The following is a 23,411-nucleotide window of genomic DNA, read 5'->3' as shown; positions in this document are numbered from 1 at the left end:
TATGCTTCCATTCTTATCAAATCCAAAACACATGACATTTCGAAAACACTGGGACTTTGTTGTCACCACATAATAAATAACCAGTAACAGGTGGTTCAAAAAGACAATTGGTAAGTATTTGTATAAGGCATTAATGATTCTAAAAAAACAATCATAACGTGTCTATTCAGAACAAAAGTACAAGTTCTGGTTACAAGCCAAAAAATGTTTTTCAAGTTTTAAAAATCACTAATTAACAATTCTAATGTTTTCTCCTAAAAACTCAACATCTTACCTCAAAATAATGGCAATGCCTCTTTGAAACAGATATCCAGTCAATTTAAATTTCAAAATGTGTTTTTCACTCCTATCTTTAATATGCTGAACAGATTAAAAGCTTTTTATGAATCTCTAAGCAAATTTGTTTTTCCATGTTTATCAAGTTGTTTACAGAAACATATGTAGCATCTGCAAGAATATATGATTTCAATCGTACTCAGCATTCCCTGTTCACAATATAAACATTCAGTTCAGTCGCTCCGTCATGTCTGACTCTTTGCAACCCCATGAACTGCAGCACACCAGGCCTCCCTGTCCATCACAAGCTCCCTGAGTCCACCCAAACTCATGTTCATTGAGTCGATGATGCTATCCAAACATCTCATCCTCTGTCGTCCCCTTCTCCTCCTGCCCTGAATGGTTCCAACATCAAGGTCTTTTCAAATGAGTCAGCTCTTTGCATCAGGTGGTCAAAATATTGGAGTTTCAGCTTCAACATCTGTCCTTCCAATGAACATTCAGGACTGATCTCCTTTAGAATGAACTGGCTGAATCTCCTTGCAATTCAAGGGACTCTCAAGAGTCTTCTCCAATACCACAATTCAAAAGTATCAATTCTTCAGCACTCAGCTTTCTTTGTAGTCCAACTCTCATATCCATACTTGACTACTGGAAAAACCATAGCCTTGACTAGACAGACTTTTGTTGGCAAAGTAATATCCCTGGTTTTTAATATGATGTCTAGGTTGGTCATAACTTTTCTTTCAAGGAGTAAGCGTCTTTTAATTTCATGGCTACAATCACCATCTGCAGTGACTTTGGAGCCCAAAAAAATAAAGTCAGCCACTGTTTCCACTGTTTCTCCATCTATTTGCCATGAACTGATGGGACCGGAGACCATGATCTTAGTTTTCTGAATGTTGAACTTTAAGCCAACTTTTTCACTCTCCTCTTTCACTTTCATCAAGAGGCTCTTTAGTTATTCTTCACTTTCTGCCATAAGGGGGGTGTCATCTGCATATCTGAGGTTATTGATATTTCTCCTCGGAATCTTGATTCCAGCTTGTGCTTCCTCCAGCCCAGTGTTTCTCATGATGTACTCTGCATATAAGTTAAATAAGCAGGGTGACAATATATAGCCTTGACGTACTCTTTTTCCTATTTGGAACCAGTCTGGTGTTCCATGTCCAGTTCTAACTGTTGCTTTCTGACATGCATACAGGTTTCTTAAGAGGCAGGTCAGGTGGTCTGGTATTCCCATCTCTTTCAGAATTTTCCACAGTTTATTGTGATCCACACAGTCAAAGGCTTTGGCATAGTCAATAAACCAGAAATATATGTTTTCCTGGAACTCTCTTGCTTTTTTGATGATCCAACAGATGTTGGCAATGTGATCTCAGGTTCCTGTGCCTTTTCTAAAACCAGTTTGAACATCTGGAAGTTCATGGTTCATGTATTGTGGAAGCCTGGCTTGTAGAATTTTGAGCATTACTTTACTACCATGTGAGATGAGTGCAATTGTGCGGTAGTTTGAGCATTCTTTGGCATTGCCTTTCTTTGGGATTGGAATGAAAACTGACCTTTTCCAGTCCTGTGGCCACTGCTGAGTTTTCCAAATTTGCTGTCATATTGAGTGCAGCACTTTCACAGCATCATCTTTCAGGTTTTGAAATAGGTCAACTGGAATTCCCTCACCTACACTCGCTTTGTTCATAGTGATGCTTCCTAAGGCCCACTTGACTTCACATTCCAGGATGTCTGGCTCTAGGTGAGTGAGCACACCATTGTAACTAAATGGGTCATGAAGATCTGTTTTGTACAGTTCTTCTGTGTATTCTTGCCACCTCTTCTTAATATCTTCTGCTTCTGTTAGGTCCATATCATTTCTGTCCTTTTTTAAGCCCATCTTTGCGTGAAATGTTCCCTGGGTATCTCTAATTTTCTTAAAGAGATCTCTAGTCTGTCCCATTCTATTGTTTTCCTCTATTTCTTTGCACTGATCATTCAGGGAGGCTTTCTAACGTCTCCTTGCTATTCTTTGGAACTCAGCATTCAAATGGGTATATCTTTCCTTTTCTCCTTTGTTTTTCACTTCCCTTCTTCTCACAGCTATTTGTAAGCCCTCCTCAGAGAGCCATTTTTCTTTTTTGCGTTTATTTTTCTTGGGGATGGTCTTGCTCCCTGTCTGTTGTACAATGTCACAAACCTCTGTGACATTATATTGTAATGTAATATAAACATTACAATATGGTAACATAATTAGATTACTGTATAAACGCTATCAGTCTTCGCTATCAGAAATGAGAAATGATGAGAGGACCCGTCCCAATAGCCATGGTTCATGGTTTTCTAGGACTGTTTGGACTATTATTATTCTAAGAATGCTAAGTTTAACCTTATAGAAGTCTGTAAAACAGATGCAAGGTTGTTTGTGTGGTTCCAGTGACTTGATATAAAGGTTTCAAGCAACTATTTTTCATTAAATACTCTGTTAAGTCACAGTGATTCTCACATGGAATTAACAGTGGTGATCTGTGATAGTGAACCAAACGAATTTACCTTAGTCGCTCATTACCGTATACATTTTCTTCTGAGATAGTTGCCATATAATAATCAGGATAAATTTCCTCATTACAATTAAACTTCAGAAACTTATATTTTCTCTATTGCTAAATTCCCAGAGCACAAACTTTTGGTCCCTAAAAGTAATGTTATGATTTGAGCCAACTTCTGTAAGAAAAATGGTCTAAATGAAGAAGTTAATTCCTAAGCACAATATTAAGGCAAGATTTTTTTAATTCAATTTAGAGATGAGTATCATAGCACAACTAATTTACAAAATTATAAATTCCAACCAAGCATGCTGTAATTTACAAAAAAATACTTAAGTCAAACCCACATATGGAACTATATTAATACACTATATTATAGAAGCATCCACCCAAAAATTACCAAAAAAGAATCAATAATTTTTTTAAATTGAACATTTGAAGTGCCCTAAAGTTTAGACAGATGTTATCCTATTTTGTCTGAAATTTTCTCTGAGCAGCTGTTCATTTGGACATGTTCCTTATTTATTGATATACTGTGTCCAATGCTAGGGTCATATTTCTTAAACAGGAACCTGGCAACTTCCAGATTCTATGGTAAATATTGACATGTCTCAGCACATCAATATTTATACTCTCAGGACACTTTGATGAGTCTCTTCAACAATGGTCGCATCTTATGTCTTGGCAGCCACTTGTTTCTGTTCCAATTGACAAAGATTTTTCTTTATTCAATAAAATTCTCATTAACTGTTCTTACAAAATTACAAGTAAGCTAATAGCATCCTCTCACACAAAGACCAGATTGAAGTCCTTGCTTATTTCAACATTTTCGTCACTGCTGCAGCGTTAGTAAAGCTCAGAGAAACAAGGCACAAATTCAGAAGTGTATTCCAAGTAATACTTGTTTTGACTCTTAATTCTAAGTCTAATCATTATTTTCAATCCCACTGCTAAGTTTGAAAGCCGCTGAAGCGTTTTCAGAATTTATAGAATTAAATTATTTCCCTTTTCATTAGTCCTAAAAGCTAAACAAATTTATAAAAGACTGGTTTACAGACTGTAAAAATGATGACGATATTCAGAGAGCAGTTAAAATCCAGAATGCCTGCCATAAAAGGTAGTTGGAAAGTCTGGCTCATTATCTAGAATTAAACAGTGTTTTATATGCAAAATTAGTGCACCTAATTTTTGTGCCAAGTATCAGAAATCATGTTAACAAACCAACCATTATTAACGCAATCTTAGGAGCAAACTCCCATATCACTGGGAGAAAATCTTTGTAAACTCTTGTAAATATTCTGGGATTTCCCAGTGGCACAAAGGCAAAAGTTTAATTTAAAGCTATCGGCAATACTGTTATCTAGCAAAAGTATGAATGCCTCATCAACCATTTGGAATTCTAACATGGTTTTTTCTTTTGGGCAACAAAAATCTCAATGGTGTTTTTCTTCTATAAAGAGTCCAATTTCATCAATATTAAAAATTTGCTGACTATAACAACCCTCTGTTCACTAATTTCAGCCTATGTTTTAGAAAAAGTCACAATTAACTTTCTTATCAGTACTGGCAGCTTCACAAAGGACAAGGAGCATATTGCCCAGAGCAATAAAATGCATTAACTAAAAACCTCCAACTATTATAAGAACAACTGTCTTGAAGATAGTCACCTTTTTCCTTGAAAATGAGCTATTGCAAACAAAGCACTGACTTATACCTCATAAAACTCAGACTGAAATCAAAACTCCTAGCTGAGTAACTTTGGTCATGCCATTAATGCATTAAAATATTCACTGACTACATCCTTTGTACCAGGTTTTAAACATCTCAAAGATGAGTAAGACATATTCCCAGCTCTTTGGGGAGGAGACAGAAACACCCAAAGAGGATTATTATGCAAGCTTGTAAATTACAGAGGCAAGATAGAAGCTCCTCTGAAAAGTAGCATGTTAACGAGTCTGAAATTTCAGAATAAGCTTCCTTGAGTTATATCTGATATATAATTTAGAATGTGGCAAAGGTCTAGGAGTGGAAGGAAAAAAGATAAGAAGACACATTTCAGGAGAAGAAGCTGCATGAGCAAAGGCTTGGAGGCAAAGAAACAGCATGTTCATGGCAGCGCTGTTTATAATAGCCAGGACATGGAAGTAACCTAGATGCCCATCAGCAGACGAATGGAGAAGGAAGCTGTGGTACATATACACCATGAAATATTACTCAGCCATTAAAAAGAATTCATTTGAATCAGTTCTAATGAGATGGATGAAACTGGAGCCCATTATACAGAGTAAAGTAAGCCAGAAAGATAAAGACCAATACAGTATACTAATGCATATATATGGGATTTAGAAAGATGGTAATGATAACCCTATATGCAAAACAGAAAAAGAGACACAGATGTACAGAACAGACTTTTGGACTCTGTGGGAGAAGGCGAGGGTGGGATGTTTCAAGAGAACAGCATCAAAACATGTATATTATCTAGGGTGAAACAGATCACCAGCCCAGGTTGCGTGCATGAGACAAGTGCTCGGGCCTGGTGCACTGGGAAGACCCAGAGGGAGTCGGGTGGAGAGGGAGGTGGGAGGGGGGATCAGGATGGGGAAAACATGTAAAACCATGGCTGATTCATGTCAATGTATGACAAAACCCACTACAATATTGTAAAGTAATTAGCCTCCAACTAATAAAAATAAATTAAAAAAAAAAATAGCATGATAAACAGAAACGAAAATTCAGTTTCAGACTGACTGACACTAATAAGAGTGTTTGGGGGAATCACAGGCACTGTGGTGAAGGGATCTCAAGAAAGAAGAGTAAAAGAGAAATTGGAACTTGGAGCATAGAAAACTCTTGAAGGGATTCTTGCTCAGAAGAACAAACAAATGGCGTTGGAATTAGAGAAGGATTAAAAGAAGCACTTCTTAAGGTGAAAAAAATAACATGCAGGTCAATCAAAAGTTTTGTAGGTCTTAATCTAAGAGTCATGGGGAAAGAGAATTTTTTTTAAAAAGGAGAAAAAACAGGACAATGATGAACACAAGATAACAAAGAACTTCAACTTTTGACTATGGAGATTAGTTGAGGATCAAAGAAAACAACAAATTAAGTAAAACTATTATTTTTTTTTTTTACTATATGTGAATATCATTGAACAAGAAAAAAGAAGTCAGATAAAATGAAATGATCAACACCATCAATACTAGAGACAAGTAAAAAGAGAAAGGAGAAAGTGGTCAAGTACTAAAAGCAGTACCAATTGGTACTAAAAGCAGCACCAATTCAATTTTTTAAATTTTAATTTAAAAAACTGTTCACTGAGTGCCTAACATTCAAGTCAACTGGCCCTCCTTCATTATCCCTCCCTTTAAAAGGTTCTTATTATAGTGAACAAAGAAAGCCAGGCACACAACACACAAGCCTTATAGAGTGCTTGAAAGTGAAAGTTGCTCAGTCTTGTCCAGCTCTCTGCCACCCCATGGACTATACAGTCCATGGAATTCTCCAGGCCAGAATACTGGAGTAGTGGGAGCTGTTCCCGTCTCCACGGGATCTTCCCAACCCAGGGATCAAACCCAGGTCGCCCACATTGCAGGCAGATTCTTTACCAGCTCAGCCACCAGGGAAGCCTAATACTGGAGAGGGTGGCCTATCCCTTCTCCAGGGAATCTTCCTGACCCAGGAATCAAACCAGGGTCTCCTACAATGCAGGCAGATTCTTTACCAGTTGAGCTACCAGGGAAGCCCATTGAGTGCTTGCTGCTACTAAGTCGCTTCAGTCGTGTCCAACTCTGTGCGACCCCATAGACGGTAGCCTACGAGGCTCCTCCATCCCTGAGATTCTCCAGGCAAGAACACTGGAGTGGGTTGCCATTTCCTTCTCTAATTCATGAAAGTGGAAAGTGGAAGTGAAGTCGCTCAGTCCTGTTCGACTCTTCGCAACCCCATGGACTGCAGCCTACCAGGCTCCCCTGTCCATGGGATTTTCCAGGCAAGAGTACTGGAGTGGGGTGCCATTGCCTTCTCCATTGAGTGCTTGAAAGTGAAAGTGAAGTCGTTCGGTCGTGTCCGACTCTTTGCAACCCCATGGATTGTAGCCCACCAGGCTCCTCCATCCATGGGATTCTCCAGGCAAGAATACTGGAGTGGGTTGCCATTTCCTTCTCCAGGGAATCTTTGCAACCCAGGGATCGAACCCAAGTCTTCCGCATTGCAGGCAGACGCTTTAACCTCTGAGCCACCAGGGAAGTCCACTGAGGGCTTATTGCAGGTCAAATACCTGACAATACTAGGGAGGTCCATGCATTCTTTGCACAGAAAAACGTTAAGTACGTACTATTTTTACATATAATTCTACTGAACCTAAGAAATCAAAGTTGAAAATACTCTTCTAGATGCAGAAGAGACAATAATTTTTGAAGAAGGACATTATAAGAATCAGATTTCACTTTTAGTAAGTAAGACAATGATCCAAGATAGTCTGAAATAAGATTCCATACCAGAGTTGCCAGAAAAGAGACTTTTGAAATAGCAATGTAAGACAGTGCTTAAATTAGTTTACTGGCAGTGAAGCCAAGAGCAGGGAGTTTATGTGCTTAATGACCATATATCTCAATTACCACCTCCTTAGGGATCTTGCCAAGAGATCGTGTCAGATTAACTTTGTTGTGTTACATGAAAAACTTTATATATAAATGTATGTTCAGTCTTATCTATTGCTATTTGGCTTCCTCTATGGGTAACTTTATTTTATTTTATTTTTTTCCTATGGGTAACTTTAAAATAACTGGCATTGTTCTTCCCTATTTTGAAGCTGAAGTATGTAAAAGCCCATGGTCTAAAATTAATCAAAATTCATAAATACAGTAAATCAACTGTGATTTTTAACAACTTCAATTTCCCAGTGCACTTCAGCTATTACATATAATCCTCAAGAGTCCATGTAAATGAAGACAATCTACATGACAGCAAGATGTCTGCAGACACATTTACTACTTTGAAAACCAAGCTGGATGAGTTGCACAACATAATTTCTATAACCAAGCCAAGATTATTTAATTTGAATGGCAAGACTTAAAAAATACATTGTAAAGCAATCACAAGACAAAGCATTACAGCTTGTTTTTTAATAGAACAAGGATACAGTATATTTTTATACATTTCTTATTCCCCTCTTCCCTATGCCCATTAAATTTCTGGAAGGAACAGGCCATCTTTATCCCTCTGCAGCAGTCTCATGATGGTATGAATAAAAGCTCAGTTAAGTACTTGCTAAATTTGTGTACTTAATCAATTCTTGACAATTCAGTAGATTCAAATCAAAAGTTAGTAATGGTTTAAAAAAAAAGAAAAGAAAAAAACATGTGGGCAGTAGCCAATAATACAATCACAGATAGTAGAAACCCAAATATTCTAATCACTGTGCAGCCCTAAATACAGAAGGGTCTCATAGTTTGGCCAAGAACAGCACATAAATCAATGCATTATATGAGCTTCCTTTCCTGTTTCTCTCAATTCACTTTGAGTCAAAGAATTAAAAAACTGATAACATTCTAAAAAGAATCTGGGGAGAGGGACTAGAATCTTATCTAATAGGATTGTTAATATTAGAGAAAGCTAAATAATAATACTGATTAAAAGAAAAAGATGGTATATGTCTTGCAGGTGGACCATTTCTCTAAAGCATCTAATCATTTACTGAACTCAGGAAAGGCAGCTCCTTTCCATTTGTTCCCACAGAAAGTTCTTTCCTGACTCCAACGGGCACCTTTCAGCCTCAGATCGAACCCACTGACAATCTACAAAACGCTGGGAATTAGAAGAGAAAATGCCAATATTAGAAAAATGATCAAACACCTTCTCAACACAACCCTCTGAATTCAAGTGTCCTCCTAATCCCACAGCTTTACAGGGCATTTCAAGGGCGCTTTACACAAAGAATCGCACAGGTGCAGAGGTAGAAACTGAAAAGGGAGCCCAGGAGACGCACGACCTGCGGGTAACGCCAGAGAACTCAGGTGTTCCCGAGAGTTTACAAACAGAAGGGCCAGAAGCTTACACATCGAGGGGAGTCCAAGCCGGGAAAAATTTGAGCGCTGAGGCGTTCTAGAGAAGTAAAGAAAAACAATAATAATAATAACAACTGGACCACCGACTATTAAAGAGTCAGTCGCCACTTCCGGACCCTACCTGTCAGTAATTCCACTTCCGGCCTCCTCCAAAAGGCCCGCTCCCACAGGCGGACATAAAGTAGCCAATGAAAGTGTCACCTACTTCCGCGGGGGCTGAATGACGTCATTTAAGTCCCGCCCTTTCCGGTATTGAGGTGCCTATCGTAGAGCCCGAGACCCGCGCCTCAGGAGGAGGTGCCCTGACAGGCCCAACTAGACCGCGGGAAGGGGAGAGAAAGGCAAGCCGGCCGTGCACGCCTCTTCCGCCCTGGGCCCGGAAGGGTGATGTGGCTGGGGCTTCGCCGGCCTCACTATGGTAAGAACCGGGGCTTTGGGGTCGCGAGTGAGCTTTGTGCAGGGGCTGCGGGCCCGTACTAGGGTTGGAGGGTTGGGTGGCAGTCCCCGGCCGCGGAACCCTGTCACTAACTTGACTCTCCCGGGGCTCAGAGGGAGACATGGGCCCGGGAGCCATGTGGCCCCTGCACGTCTAAACTGGGACAGCCAGAGCCGACAACCCAAGAAAGAACCTCAGGGGCGCAGAGCCCCTCCTCACACACAGAGGCTACTTTAATGACGTTTCAAAGAAATGCGCTAGTTTGGCTTAACCCGTCGTTACTTACTCTTTGTGGTCATTTCCAGGCTTTAGAGCTGCCGGGTTTGCGCGCTTGTTTTGCGGTTTGATATCTCATTGCGGACCTAAGACAGGTGTTTCATTGTTGTCAAACAAACCCCAGACGCCCCACCTTAATTTTCACCTGTTGAATTAATTGGCCTTTTAGGTCTCTCCAGCTCCATTCTCTCAACTCTAAAGATGCTACTTTATAAGCTGTGTTTTAATGATTGGAATTGTCTGTGGAGGTGGCTTTTCTAGAAACTTACTGTGCTTGGAGTGGTGTCTGGCCTCGGGCCTTCCTCCCCTTCCATACATTATTAAGGTTTCCTGTGTTATTTTGTCTTATTGCAGATTCCTTTAATAGTTTGGACCTTTTAGAGAAGCTTGAAATAAGCCACAGAAGTTCACAAGAGAAATGTTTACTTCTCCAAGCTGAGAAGAATACGTAAAACCAACATGGACAGAGGACAGATGAAATAATCAGTAGTGATAGTAAAGATCTCCCAAGATATGTCTGCAGGCATTTCACCTTTGTCGCGGTAAATGCTGACAGCCTCTACACCAGGCCCTCACCATGAATTTATGAGGTCTATGTGCCACATGTTGCATTTATGAGGAAAAGATTCGTGCCTTTTATTATAGTATCAAAAGCAACCATAGCAAATGCTTTTCTACAGTGAAAAGTTGCTGAGCTTGTGTTCCCAGAAGCTCTTGCAGAATCCCACACAGCACAAAACCCTTAGACGTTTAATCGAAAACTCATTAATTGTTGTTTGCGTTATGCCAGCTACTTTGTTTATAGCTGGGACATAAGGCACAGTCTCTCCCCTGGAGAAGTTTACAGTGTATAGAGGGGATGACATTTTATTGGAAGGTTATTCCTTCCTTGGCCAAAGATCCTCTCCAGCTCCTTTTTCAAGCTGTCACATGAAAGGACACAAGTGGTTAGACTTGTGTCCTGAGTGAGCCATTATTAACTTAGAAAATGTGGTTCATTTTGCAATCCTAAAAGAGTAACAAGACTGTTACTCTTCTTGCATATACCCTCCTTGAGGCTGAAATTGGATTATTTTACTTATAGTACAGGCAGAGATAGATTCTTTTTTTTTTTTGGTCATCTTTTTGTCTTATGTTCTGTTTAGAAGCAAGACATATACCATTTAAGATTAACAGTATTTGAACCATCTGGCCATACTGGTTTATTCAGAGTAACAATAATAGCTCTCATTTATTAGCATTTGCTGTGTGCCAGGGTGCATTTGAAAAATCAACTTAAAAGCATTGTCTCATTTCGAAACTTCTGAATAGATGTTTACAGGCGAAGAAAGTCAGGCATGTCAAAAGTCTTCATGCTGTTGTTAATGAAAAGAACATAACTGAAAATCAAGTATGTCTTAGTGGTTTGATGCTCTCAAATAGAATATGCCAATCAGATGTGGGTGGAAAATAGAAATAAATGCCAGGTAGTTAATGTTTTCATTCCTGCTCTGTTCCTGTGAGCTTAAGATGTCAGCATTTCAGGAAAAGTACATTGTAGTTGGAAGAGTTACACAGTGAGGTTTCTTTCTGAGTTTGTACCTAAACTTAGTATATTTGCAAGGTGGTGGTGGAGTCACTCAGTCGTGTCCGACTCTTTGCGACCCTATGGACCATAGCCCACCAGGCTCCTCCATCCATGGGCTTTTCCAGGCAAGAGTACTGGAGTGGCCTGCCATTTCCTTCTCCAGGGGATCTTCCCAACCTCAGGATCGAACCTGGGTCTCCCACATTGTAGACAGACACTTTACTGTCTGAGCCACCAGGAAAGGTAGCCTAGTGATAGTGAGATGCTTAGATAGCACCACTGATTCAATGGACATGAATCTGAGCAAACTCTGGGAGATAGTGAAGGAGAAGGAAGCCTGGCCTGCTGCAGCTCAGAGACATGGCTTAGCAACTGAACAACAACCAGTGATTGTGACTTATATCTGAATTACTGTATTTTAATGAATCCATTTTTCTTTTTAGAAAGAACCATTCAGTTTTCAATAGCCTCCTTCCATTGCATTCTTTTTTTTCCCCCCATTATTTATTTATTTATTTTTGCCTGTGCTGGATTTTTGTTGCTGCAAGTGAGGGCTACCCTCTAGTTAAGATGTGTGAGCTTCTCATTGCAGTAACATCTCTCATTGCAGGGCATGAGGTCTAGGTGCACAGGCTTCAGCAGTTGCATCTCCTGGTCTCTAAAGCACAGGTTCAGTGGTTGTGGCACGGACTTTTATAGTTGTTCTGCAGCATGTGGGATATTCTCAGATCAGGGATTGAGAACCTGTGTCTTCTGCATTAGCAGGCAGATTCTTTACCACTGAGCCACCAGGGAAGCCCCCAATGAATCCATGTTTTAAAATGCATTTCAAGACCATTAAATGTTTATCAGCAATAATAATTTAGACCGATCAGAGCATAAGCAGTATAATAATTATATCATTTATGAATTAATACTTTAAAAAACTCCAGAAACCCTAGTTCTCCCTAACTTAAAGTTCTTCAAGAGTCATCTCTAGTTTCATCTCTTCCAAAGAAGCCTTCCCTGTACCTTAAGTTTTCCTCTTCTCCCTTTAGGTTTATTTGGACGTCTGTAGTCCAGTCCGTGTATATGCCACCACTGTCCCTTTTGTGTAGAAAACAGCAGTAAGATATTGCTTATAATTCTCCCTTCTCTAGGCAGAGTTCTTAAAAGTAGAGACTAGGTCTTTTAATCTCTACATCACAGTGTCAGAGTTAGCACTTAAATGAATGAGTGTCTGGATATACAGTCATGTAAAACATGCTCATTGTATTCAAGGACTTTACAGTCCAATGGGGGAGAGTATTAAATAAGTAAATTTTATGTGTCATCTGCTAAGACATAGAGAGACATGTGCGGTAGAAAGAACATGAGCTTTAGACTAAACCAAACAGGGTCAGAATCATGCCTGAGGAAGTTTATCTTCGTTTCTTCCTCTGTTGCGTTAAGTGACTTACAGATATTCTCATTTAATGTTCACAAACCCTGCAAAGTAGGACCTATTTATTGCATATATTTTATAATTAAATTGAGTACCAGAAAAAGGGTGTGAAATAGTTTATTAAATAGTTTATTTCCTCTTGTAGCTGAGAAATTGTTTAGGGACAGAGAAAATAATTGTCACTGGGAACTGCTGGAGGGCATCCTCAAGGAGGTAATACTCTGATCTGTGTATTAAGGGGTGACTGAGGATTAGAGAAGGAGTCATTAGCTAGAGCTGGGAAAACATTCTCTAGCCTTTAGAGAGATAAAGGATGAGGTAGTTAAGGACACGAAGAACATGAAGTTGAATAGTTGCCTGGGGAGTGCAAGAAATTGAAGTTAATCAGTGAAGAGATGAGACTAGAAAGCTTGAGGCCAGATCTTGAAGTCTTTTCAAGGCCTTTATATTTTGATAATGTTTGTGTACCTAATAAACACTTTGAACAAGGAAAAGAATGGAGTGCACTTTAGAAAACCTACTGGTAACAATGGAGAGGATATATTTACATGTTGCTGTTTAGTTGATAAGTCATGTCTGACTCTTTGTGACCCCATGGACTCCAGCACACCAGGCTTCGCTGTCCTTCACCATCTCCCAGAGTTTGCTCAAACTCATGTCCATTGGGTCACTGATGCCATCCAGCCTTCTCACCCTTTGTCACCCCCTTCTCCTCTTGCTGCCAAGCTTTCCCAGCATCAGGGTCTTTTCCAGTGAGTTGACTCTTCTCATCAGGTGGCCAGAGTATTAGAGCCTCAGCTTCAGCATCAGTCCTTACAACGAATCATCAGGGTTCATTTCCTTTAGTGCTGACTGGTTTGATCTCCTTGCTGTTCAAGGGACTCTCAAGAGTCTTCTCCAACACCACAATTCAAAAGCATCAATTCTTCGACCCTCTGTCTTCCTTAGGATCCAGCTCTCACATTTGTAGATGACTACTAGAAAAACCGTAGCTTTGACTGTATAGACCTTTGTTGGCTAAGTGATGTCTCTGCCTTTTAATATACTCTCTAGTTTTGTCATAGTTTTTCTTCCAAGGAGCAGGCATCTTTTGATTTTATCATCCACTGTGATTTTGGAGCCCAAGAAAATAAAATCTTACTGTTTCCATTGTTTTCCCATCTATTTGCCATGAAGTGATGGGACCAAATACCGTGATCTTAGTTTTTGAATATTGAGTTTTAAGCCAGCTTTTTCACTCTCTTCTTTCACCTTTATCAAGAGACTCTGTAGTTCCTCTTCCCTTTCTGCCATTAGGTTAGTATTGTCTCCATATCTGAGGCTGTTGATATTTCTCTTGGCAGTCCAGCTGATCAGTCTGAGTGATTCCAGCTTGTTATTCACCCAGCCCAGCATTTCACATTGTACTCTGCATATAAGTTAAATAAGCAGGGTGACAATATACACCCTTGTCATACTCCTTTCCCAATTTTGAACAAGCCCTTTGTTCCATTTTTAGTTCTAGCTGTTGCTTCTTGACCTGCATACAGATTTCTCATGAGGCAGGTAAGGTGGTCTGGTATTCCCATCTTTTGAAGATTTTTCCAGTTTGTCGTGATCCACACAAAGGCTTTAGCATAGGTGATGAAACAGAATTCGATTTTTTTTTTAATTCCCTTGCTTTCTCTTTGAGCCAGTGGATGTTGGCTATTTGATCTCTGGTTCCTCTACCTTTTCTAAATCCAACTTGTACATCTGGAAATTCTGGGTTCATGTACTGCTGAAGCCTGTCCTGAAGGATTTTGAATATTACCTTGCTAGCATGTGAAATGAATGCAATTGTCTGGTAGTTTGAACATTCTTTGCCATTGTCCTTCTTTGGGGTTGGAATGAAAACTTTTTTCCAGTCCTCTGGCCACCTCTGAGTTTTTCAAATTTGCTGACTTATCAAGTGCAGCATTTAACAGCATCATCTTTCAGGATTTTGAAATAGCTCACATGGAATTCCATCACTTTCACTAGCTTTGTTCACATTAATGTTTCCTAAGGCCCACTTGACTTCACACTCCAGGATATCTGGCTCTAGGTGAAAGACCATACCCTCATGGTTATCTGAATCATTAAGATCTTTTTTGTATAGTTTTTCTGGGTATTCTTGCCACCTCTTCTTGATCTCTTCTGCTTCCCTTAGGTCCTTGTACTTTTTGTCCTTTATTGTGCCCATCTTTGCATGAAATGTTCCCTTAATATCTCCTATTTTCTTGAAGAGATCTCTAGGCTTTCCCATTCTATTGTTTTCTTCTATTTCTTTCCATTGTTCACCTAAAAAGTCTTTCTTATCTCTCCTTGCTATTGTCTGGAACTCTGTGTTCATTTGTGTATGTCTTTTCCTTTATTTTTCTCAGCTATTTTTAAGGCCTTCTCGGACAACCACTTTGCCTCCTTGGATTTCTTTTTCTTGGGGATGTTTTGGTCACCACCTCCTGTACAGTGTTACAAACCTCCATCCATGGTGCTTCAGGCACTCTGTCTACCAGATCTAACCCCTTGAATCTATTCATCACCTCCATTGTTTAGTCATAAGGGATTTGATTTAAGTCATACCTGAATGGTCTGATGGTTTTCCCTGCTTTTTTCAATTTAATCCTGAATTTTGCAGTAAGGAGCTCATGATCTGAGCCACAGTCAGTTCCAGGTCTTAATTTTGCTATCTGTAAAGAAGATGAAAATCTGAGAAACTAGAAACAAATACAATGATCTTACATGATTGAATGACTGCCCTCTTGACAAGTTTAAGTAGGTTGAACGATAAAAATAAGAAAATCATTTTAAGGTGCTTAGTAAGGAGTGGTGAAGTACAAGTCCAGTTTAGATGATTGGAAGAAAATATTTTTTAAGCACTAACTCTGCCATGTGCTTTACATATGATGTTTTATTAAAATCTTACATTATTGGCCACTGTGCATATGAAGAAAAAGGTGCAGAATTGTCAAGTGTCTTCCCCAAGACCACATTGCTTATAAGTAGTGAAGGTCAGATTTAAACTTAACATAACATCTCCACTTGTCACCAAATCTTAGGCCCTTTTTGTTATACAACAACGCCATTAATCCCACAGGGAATTCAAGAGGAAAAGCAACATTTGTATGCCTCAGTGTGGGTTGTTTGCAAGATCATAATTCTGTAGCTACTATTACTTCTACACCTTCAATACAAATGACATCACAGTAGAAAGGCAGGTTATCTTCTTAGTATTATAATAATAGTTTTGACTGCATAAATATATGAGGAATTTCCACGAGCTACACTTTGAAAACCTCTGCATTAGGCTAATAGGTAGGTATCTGAAGTGGATGCTGGTCTTCTGTAGCATAGTGGCTTGTAACTCTAACTGCAAGTAAAAACTCCCAGGGAGCTTTGGCAAATTCTGTGCCCGCAGTGAGTGAGTGAGTGAAAGTTGCTCAGTCGTGTCTGACTCTGTGTGACCCCATGGACTGTAGCCCACCAGGCTCTCCTCTGTTCATGGGATTCTCCAGGCAAGAATACTGGAGTAGGTTGCCGTTCCCTTCTGCAGGGGATCTTCCCAAACCAGGGATCAAGCCCAGCTCTCTTGTTTTATCTTCTGTTAGTTTTGCTTCCTTTTAGTCTTCACCCTGGAGTCTGGGAGCTGTGCATATGTGTTAACAACATCTACCATACCTCTTCATTTTAGCTTAGGCTGGATGTGAAGAGCCAAAACAGGAAAACACTTAAGGAGACCTGAGACTCTCACAGAGTCATAAATTAGAGCTGCTGTTTCTTTTAGCTTTGCTTTCCTGTTCTTTATTATTTACTTATTTTTTAAATGTAATCTCTCCTTTTATCAACCTTCATCATTTCATACTGTAAGAAAGTGAAATCACTAAAGGCAAATAACCTTATGAATCTGCTGAGTGTGAAGAGAAAAGGCCAGGGTACAGATGAGTGGATTAGGAGGGAGACACCTAACTCTAGGTTTACAGTTGGCAAAAACTCAGGCTTTATTGTACAATAAGTATCATTATATGTTACACAGTGACTGGGTACTGATTGCTTGCAGTGACATAAGCATAAGCAATCCTTCAAAACCAAGTATAAATATAACAGAAAAGCAATATGGAAAAATTCAGAAATGTCCAACTATTGCTATTTCTTGGGTGAAACTGCTGATCAGTAGCTGGGTTCCCCAACAAAATGTGAGAACAAGAGAATTTTAGAAAGCAGCAATTTTAAAGAAATGAAAGCCATGCAAAATGCATTGCAGTCCTTCATTATATAGTTCATAAGTATGAAAAATAGAATTCTAGGCTGTTAATTAATTCATAATTCTGGAAAATATTTTTCCATGCAGTGAATCTCTAACAATAGCTGTTACACAGTCTCTCTCCCTCGCTGTCTTTATGAGAGACCCTTATCACCGAGTCTTCCCTGGGTAGTCTCTGTGCCACCATTTGCTTCCAGTTGCTTCACAAGCCACTCTTAACCTACCTCTGGAATCTGTATAAAATCATGTAACTTGTGCTAATGATATTAGCATTTACACATCAAACCAATGTATATTTAACCAAGATAATCCTTTAAACCATGATCATGATTAGAAAGTGACATTACATCAATATTACAGACAACTATTTTTCCCATGAACTATGGAATATTTTTTTCCTTGGACAGATTCACCTCTTCCCAGAAATAGGCAAAGTTTAGTGCAAAAGAGTAACAGTAAAGTGTTCATTAAGCCATCAGAACAAATCACCTTGTTTTCAAGATAATAACTCCACCTTAGTTTCAAGTGCATCAGTGTACTAACCTAAAGGATTTTTACCTGTAAACAGTTCACACAGCAAAAGTGCTGGGAGGAAGTCTTACAAGCAGAACCAGGGCTGGCTATGTAAGAGATCTATTAAAAATGACTTAGTGATTTTAAATGATAACTGATCAAAAATCATGTTAGCTCTATAGAATGGGAATTTAAGTTTAGAGTAAATACAGTGTCTTCTGAATATAGTCAACAAGCAACAAAGCCAGAGCCCATAGTTAAAGGTTTCCAGACCCTGCAGAAGGAATCTACTGTACTGCATGGATATCTGCCCATGCCACAGAGTTTAGTCCAAATTTCTGGGTGTTGATTATTTTTTTAAAGCTCCAGGTAAAGTGAGTAGCCAGAGTTCATACCCTGCTTGCCTTCATTTATTTGCAAGTTTTTCCATTTTGTCATTCTTAGTCTTAACTATTTGCATGATCAGAATTTTTTTTTCATAACAGAATTTGCACTTTTCCTTCAGACTACTTTCTCTTATCATTTATCAAGGACATGTGAAGCATTTTCATCAATTTTCTTAAGTCTACTGTTTGTCATAGTTACATGCATGCTTCCTCTTGGTAATAACTGTGACATTTTTGTTGCTTCATATTTAGATGTGAGATGTCTATAAAATAGCTCAAAATAGGCAGCACAGATAGAACAAATACACTGTAGGTCCTGTTGACAATGATGTGAAAATAGGCGCAAATGACCACCAATGTTGCCAGTGGAGAACAGAGTTGAAGTGAAAAAGAAAATGTTAATATTCCTGTATGTTGTTAGAAATATTTTCTATCATATAAGACTTAATCTTGAGGAAATGGGGTGTTGTATGTGTTTGCACGTTCCCATACTGTCTTACATTTATCCCTCTATTTCCATGTTTTTCATTTTAAGAGATAATAGTGTTTCATATGAATTTATAATAGAAACTAGTTAGGAAATGCTGACCTGACCTAGATTTGTAAATGATAAAATGCTGACCTACTTTTCCAGTGCTGTATAATTTCTATCACAATTAGGTCAGAAATATCATTTCTGGGTTTCATTTCACTCCCAGAGAGGGATCAAGAACTTTAGTTTTGCATGAAAACAATAGGTATTGAAATTAGTAAAATAGTTAGTGTTTAGAGTTTTAAAAATTTAAATTTGATTCTCAGTTAAACTGTAAGAATTAATATGTCAATAAAAATGTATTCCCCATGTAGGAGGCAGTCAACATTTGAAGCTCCCAGACAGTGTTATGCATAAAGAAGACCCTTAATCAATAGACTGGTTAAGTAATTTGGGTTGATAATCCTAAAAATAAATAAGCTCCATGGAACTCAAGAGATCCAGGGCTAATGAATATACTGGAGACTTAGCCAAAGTCTTTCCTGCAGAATAAGTACAGTTAGCAAGGAACCAGTCATTTAGCAGTCTTGGACAGAGCACTGTTTAGCATATTAATATGTGTATTTCTTTAGCATTTTTCATTGTTTCTTTCTTTGTACTATTCTAATGCCTGCATCGTTTCCCCTTTTTTTTTACTTCTGTTCCTAATGTTTTGGGGTTTTTGGGTTTTTCTTAGCATAGAAGTACTTTTATTTATGTATCTAAAAACAAAACACTTACGTTGAAGTCTTGCCCTTATATCCATACTTAGTATAGTTTTAACATTCAGGAATGACTCCGAAAATAAGAAATTATATCTTTATGGATAAAATGATAGAAATTGAACATGAAATAAATACTCCTAAGTTTCCAAATCAACTTGAGAATAGAGAATTTTAAAGAGACATGTCGACATTAGAGGTAATTTCATTTTGGATGCTAACCTTTGCATTGACCAGTCTCTATTCTTTATTGATAAACAGTTCAATCTAATGTGAGCAAATCAAAGTCTGGGTTATTTTTATTATTTCATTGCCCAATAAATTGCCATCTACTTCAGAGTAATTATGCAAAGTGACTGATTCATCAAGTTTATTTCCTTCTAGTTTGGTAAATTAATTTAGTGCAGTGATTTGAAGCACATCAGAAGCTCTAGTTAGCTGTGAGTAGCATGATGGGTCTGGAGTATGAAGGAATAGTAAAAAGGAGCCTTTGGGGGAAAAAAAGTTGAGATATTCATTGCCAGTTTTAGAAGAACAAGCACAACTCTGATAATAATGGACAGGGTGGGACTCCTATATTCCAGGATCCCAAAGGTTACCATTCTGATTGTATCTGAGGTTGTGCTCTGGAAGTTGCTACAGGCAGCCTGGAGTCTAGGGAATGTTACTGGATACCTCTTCATAAAAAGGAATTGTTTGTAGGTGTGGTGGACAGAATGCACTTCTCTGCAGCCCCCTTTAAAAAAAAACAAAAACTGAATATGTTATCTTATTTGACACAAGGGACTTTGCATGTGTGATTAAGAGTTTTGGAATGGGAAGATTATTTCTTGAATTACAGGGTGACAGGGCAGTTTAATCACAAGAATCCTTGTGAGAGGGAGGCAAGAGGGCCATAATCACAAAAGAAGTTGTCAAGGTCAGAGTGATGAGTGGCTCACTAAGCCAAGGAATCAGGCAGCCTTTAGAAACTTGAAAAGGCAAGAAAAACAGATTATTTCCTCAAGCCTCCAGAAGGAGCAAGTTCCATTGTATTTTGTAATTCCTTAATTCCAGTGTGTGTGATTTAATGTTTAATAGTTAGCTAAATTTATCAGACTTAGTAGTGTGCCATTGGATAACTCCCTGGCGTTGGCACAGGGTGTCCTTGATGAAAATTAGATAAACCTTAGATTTGAGGGTCTAGAACTTTCTACCAGCCAGTTTGCCTGCTGTCTCAGGTATCCAGAACTCTTGAGGATATATCTCTTACAAATTAAGTGGACTCAGAAGACACTGTCCCTATGCAAGCACCTCAAGGATGACTGCTCAATAGAACTTCTCTGAATTCTGGTTAGTGATACAAGATTTGGATGCTGAAAAGAAATTACCTCAGACCTTTATTTTACCCTGTAGCCCTGGCCCTTAGCACAAACATATGTTTCTTCATTCTGAATTTTGCAAAATATCATTGATAAGTAAATGTAAATGCAAAGCTGTGTGTGGAGGTTTCTCTTAAATAGTTAAGACATTCAGCAGTCTAACCTATATTTTTTTAATAACATGCATTGTTAATTTGGAATCTAAGTGTGCTCTTGGCATTTGTTAAAATGTTTCCTATTTTCAGTTGTGTTCACATTCCTGTTCATTCAGTATTTTGTGACTGTGTGTACTATTTAATAAGCACAGGAGATTGATAAGAACCTCCATAAAATAGAGGAAACAGTTATAGGGCAATCTGGTAGGTGACAGGTATGTGTGTAACACGTAAATGTACAAAGATCCAGCCTCTGCTTGATGTGGAGAGTGGGGTGGACACAGGGAGGACTTTACAGAGGAGATTACTCTTGAGACCAGAAGGTTGAAAAAAACATAGCATGTACAAAAACGTAGTGTACCTTGAAAAATGCTTGATTTAAAGGATCTGAAAAAAAAGAGAACACAGTAAGTGAATTATACTTCCCTTTCCACCTTTTTTTATCATCTTTCCCTCTATTTTGTGATTAAATATGCTTCTTCCTTCTTAGCATCCTCCCTTCCCTTCAATAACACTTTCCTATTGAAAACCTCAATTACTTATCTACAGAACAGTAACATCTGTTTCCTTTAACTCTGAGACTAAAATTTTGTATCAGCTGACAACAGATGCTAAGTATTAAGAGGAGTGCTCAGGTAGGCTAGGCAGTGGTAGACTAACCTCTGTGAGTTTGAAACACTCTTGACCAGAGTCTAAGTACATCTGAAAGACTTTACCACCTAAGATTATTTGTTTAAATTTTAGGGTCTATAAATTCCAGAAACAAAGTTGTGTGTATTATATAGTACATACTAGTAAGTGGTTTTCATTTGTTAATGATTTACCACACTAATATATGTATACACACCCCACTTCTTTAATAATGGTATGTTTTTAAGTGCTTCTTAAAAATCTTTTATGATAAAAAATTTAAACATGTAAGGTAGAAGGAAAAGTATAGTGAAGTCACATATACGCAACATTTCATCATCAACTCCACACCTCCCACTACACACACACTGGGTTATTTAGAAACCAGTCCCAGACATATTATTTAAGTACATTTCTTTAACAAGATATTCAGGGATTAAAGTATAGATTGCAAAATCATGAATTTAGATACTCTATTAGGAAGATAATAAACCTTTTCAAATTTCTTTTCCATCCACTTTACTAAGTAAATCCTTTGCTTAGTACAGAAAGTCTGCTCATTATTCCCTGAACATGCAAATTCCTGATTCTTGGGGGATGTTTCCCATGCTTTTGTCTCTTATGGAGCCTGCTGTGTATTCTTTGCCATTTGATTATGTCCTTTCAGGCTTGACTCAATTCCCTGAAGCTTCTCCTGACTTTTCTTTGTGAAAATGGCTTTTTTTTTTTTTTGGTCAGCATTGCTCAGTTGTTATTTACATATGTTAGAAGATGCTATTTCGTTTTTTAAAATCTATGTCCTATTCTCTTTCATTTATAACTGCTGTATGCCTTATCTCACATATAAAATTAGGATATTAATAACATCCACATCAAATATGAGGATGAAAAAGGTCATCCAAAACAAGAATTTAGTGAATATCAGTGAATTCTTATTGTTAGCTATTCACAGGAAAGGAACCATGCTATGTACTTTCTGTTTAATTTTTATTTTATGTTGGGGTGTAGTTGGTTTACAATGTTGTGTTAATTTCAGGTGTACGGCAAAGTGATTCAGTTATACATGTACATAATTCCGTTCTTTTGCAGACACTTTGTTATGTAGGTTATTATAGGATATTGGGTAGAGTTCCTTGTACTAAACAGTAGGTCCTTGTTGATTATTTTATGTTTATTTTAATCCTAAGCTCCTAATTTATCCCTTGCCCCAGTCTTTCCCCTTTGGTAGCCATAAGTTTGTTCTCAAAGTCTGTGAATCTGCTTCTGGTTTGTTAGTTCCTTTGTATCATTTTTTTAGATTCCACATACAAGTGATATCATACAGTGTTTGACTTTCGCTAGCTTCCTTTAGTATGACAATCTGTAAGTCTATCCAAGTTGCTGCAAATGACATTATTTCATTCTTTTTATGGCTGAGTAATATTCCATTGTGCATTTGTACTCACCTTCTTTATTCATTTCTTTGTCAATGGACATTTAGGTTGTTTTCCTGTCTTGGCTATTATAAATAGTGCAGTGATGAACATTGGGATGTATATGGTTTTCTCCATATATATGCTCAGGAATGGGATTACTGGAATGTATGATGGTTCTGTTTTTAGTTTTTTAAGGAAACTCCTCACTATTCTCCATAGTGCCTGTTCCAGTTTACATTCCCACCAATAGTGTAGGAAGGTTCTGTTTTCTCCACATCCTCTCAAGTATTTATTGTTTGTAGACTTTTTTATAATGGCCATTTTGACCATGTGAGGAGACCTCACTAGCTTTGATTTACATTTTTCTAATAATTAGCAATGTTGGGTATCCTTTGTGTGCTTTTTGGCCATCTGTATGTCTTCTTTGGAGAAATGTCTGTTTATATCTTCTGCCCATTTTTTGATTGCATTGTTTGTTTTTTTATATCAAACTGTGTGAGCTGCTGGTATATTTTGGAGATTAAACCCTTGTTGGTCACTTTGTTTGCAAATATTTTCTCTCATTTTGTGCATTGTTTTTTTATTTTGTTTTTTTTTTTTTCCTTTGCTGTGCAAAAGCTTTTAGTTTAATTAGGTCCTGTTTGTTTGTTTTTCATTACATTACTATAGGAGAGGGATCCAATAACAAAAAACAGTGTGTTGCAATTTATGTCAGAGTGTTCTGCCTGTGTTTTCCTCTAGGAGTTTGATTGTATCCAGTCTTAAATTTAGATCTTTAAACCATTTGAGTTTATTTTTGTTTATGGTATTCTAATACCATTCTTTCACTTGTAGCTGTCCGTCTTTCCCAGCACCACTTCTTGAAGAGAGTGTCTTTTCT

General features: G+C 38.1%; 2 protein-coding genes across 6 annotated transcripts in view; one reads left to right on the top strand and one right to left on the bottom strand.

Annotated features, from left to right (window-relative positions):
* Positions 1-9,099, bottom strand: part of XRCC4 (X-ray repair cross complementing 4) — a 284,230-nt gene extending 275,131 nt beyond the window's left edge. For 4 of the 5 annotated variants that reach the window (XM_065919091.1, XM_065919088.1, XM_065919092.1 and 1 more), the window contains exon 1: positions 8,997-9,099. The gene's annotated coding sequence lies outside the window, so the exon portion shown is untranslated. The other variant, XM_065919089.1, reaches the window with a different exon arrangement.
* A 61-nt stretch (positions 9,100-9,160) lies between these two features.
* TMEM167A (transmembrane protein 167A) overlaps positions 9,161-23,411 on the top strand; it is a 41,720-nt gene continuing 27,469 nt past the window's right edge. The window contains exon 1 of the mRNA XM_065919087.1: positions 9,161-9,293. Within this exon, the coding sequence (XP_065775159.1) occupies positions 9,291-9,293 (3 nt within the window). The 5' untranslated portion in view covers positions 9,161-9,290. The remainder of the gene's footprint in view (positions 9,294-23,411) is intronic.

Source organism: Muntiacus reevesi, chromosome 1 (genome assembly GCF_963930625.1).
Source record: "Muntiacus reevesi chromosome 1, mMunRee1.1, whole genome shotgun sequence".
In the NCBI taxonomy this organism is placed as follows: Eukaryota; Metazoa; Chordata; class Mammalia; order Artiodactyla; family Cervidae; genus Muntiacus; species Muntiacus reevesi.
The sequence above is the reverse complement of the archived record's forward strand: the minus strand, read 5'-3'. Positions and strand labels throughout refer to the sequence as shown.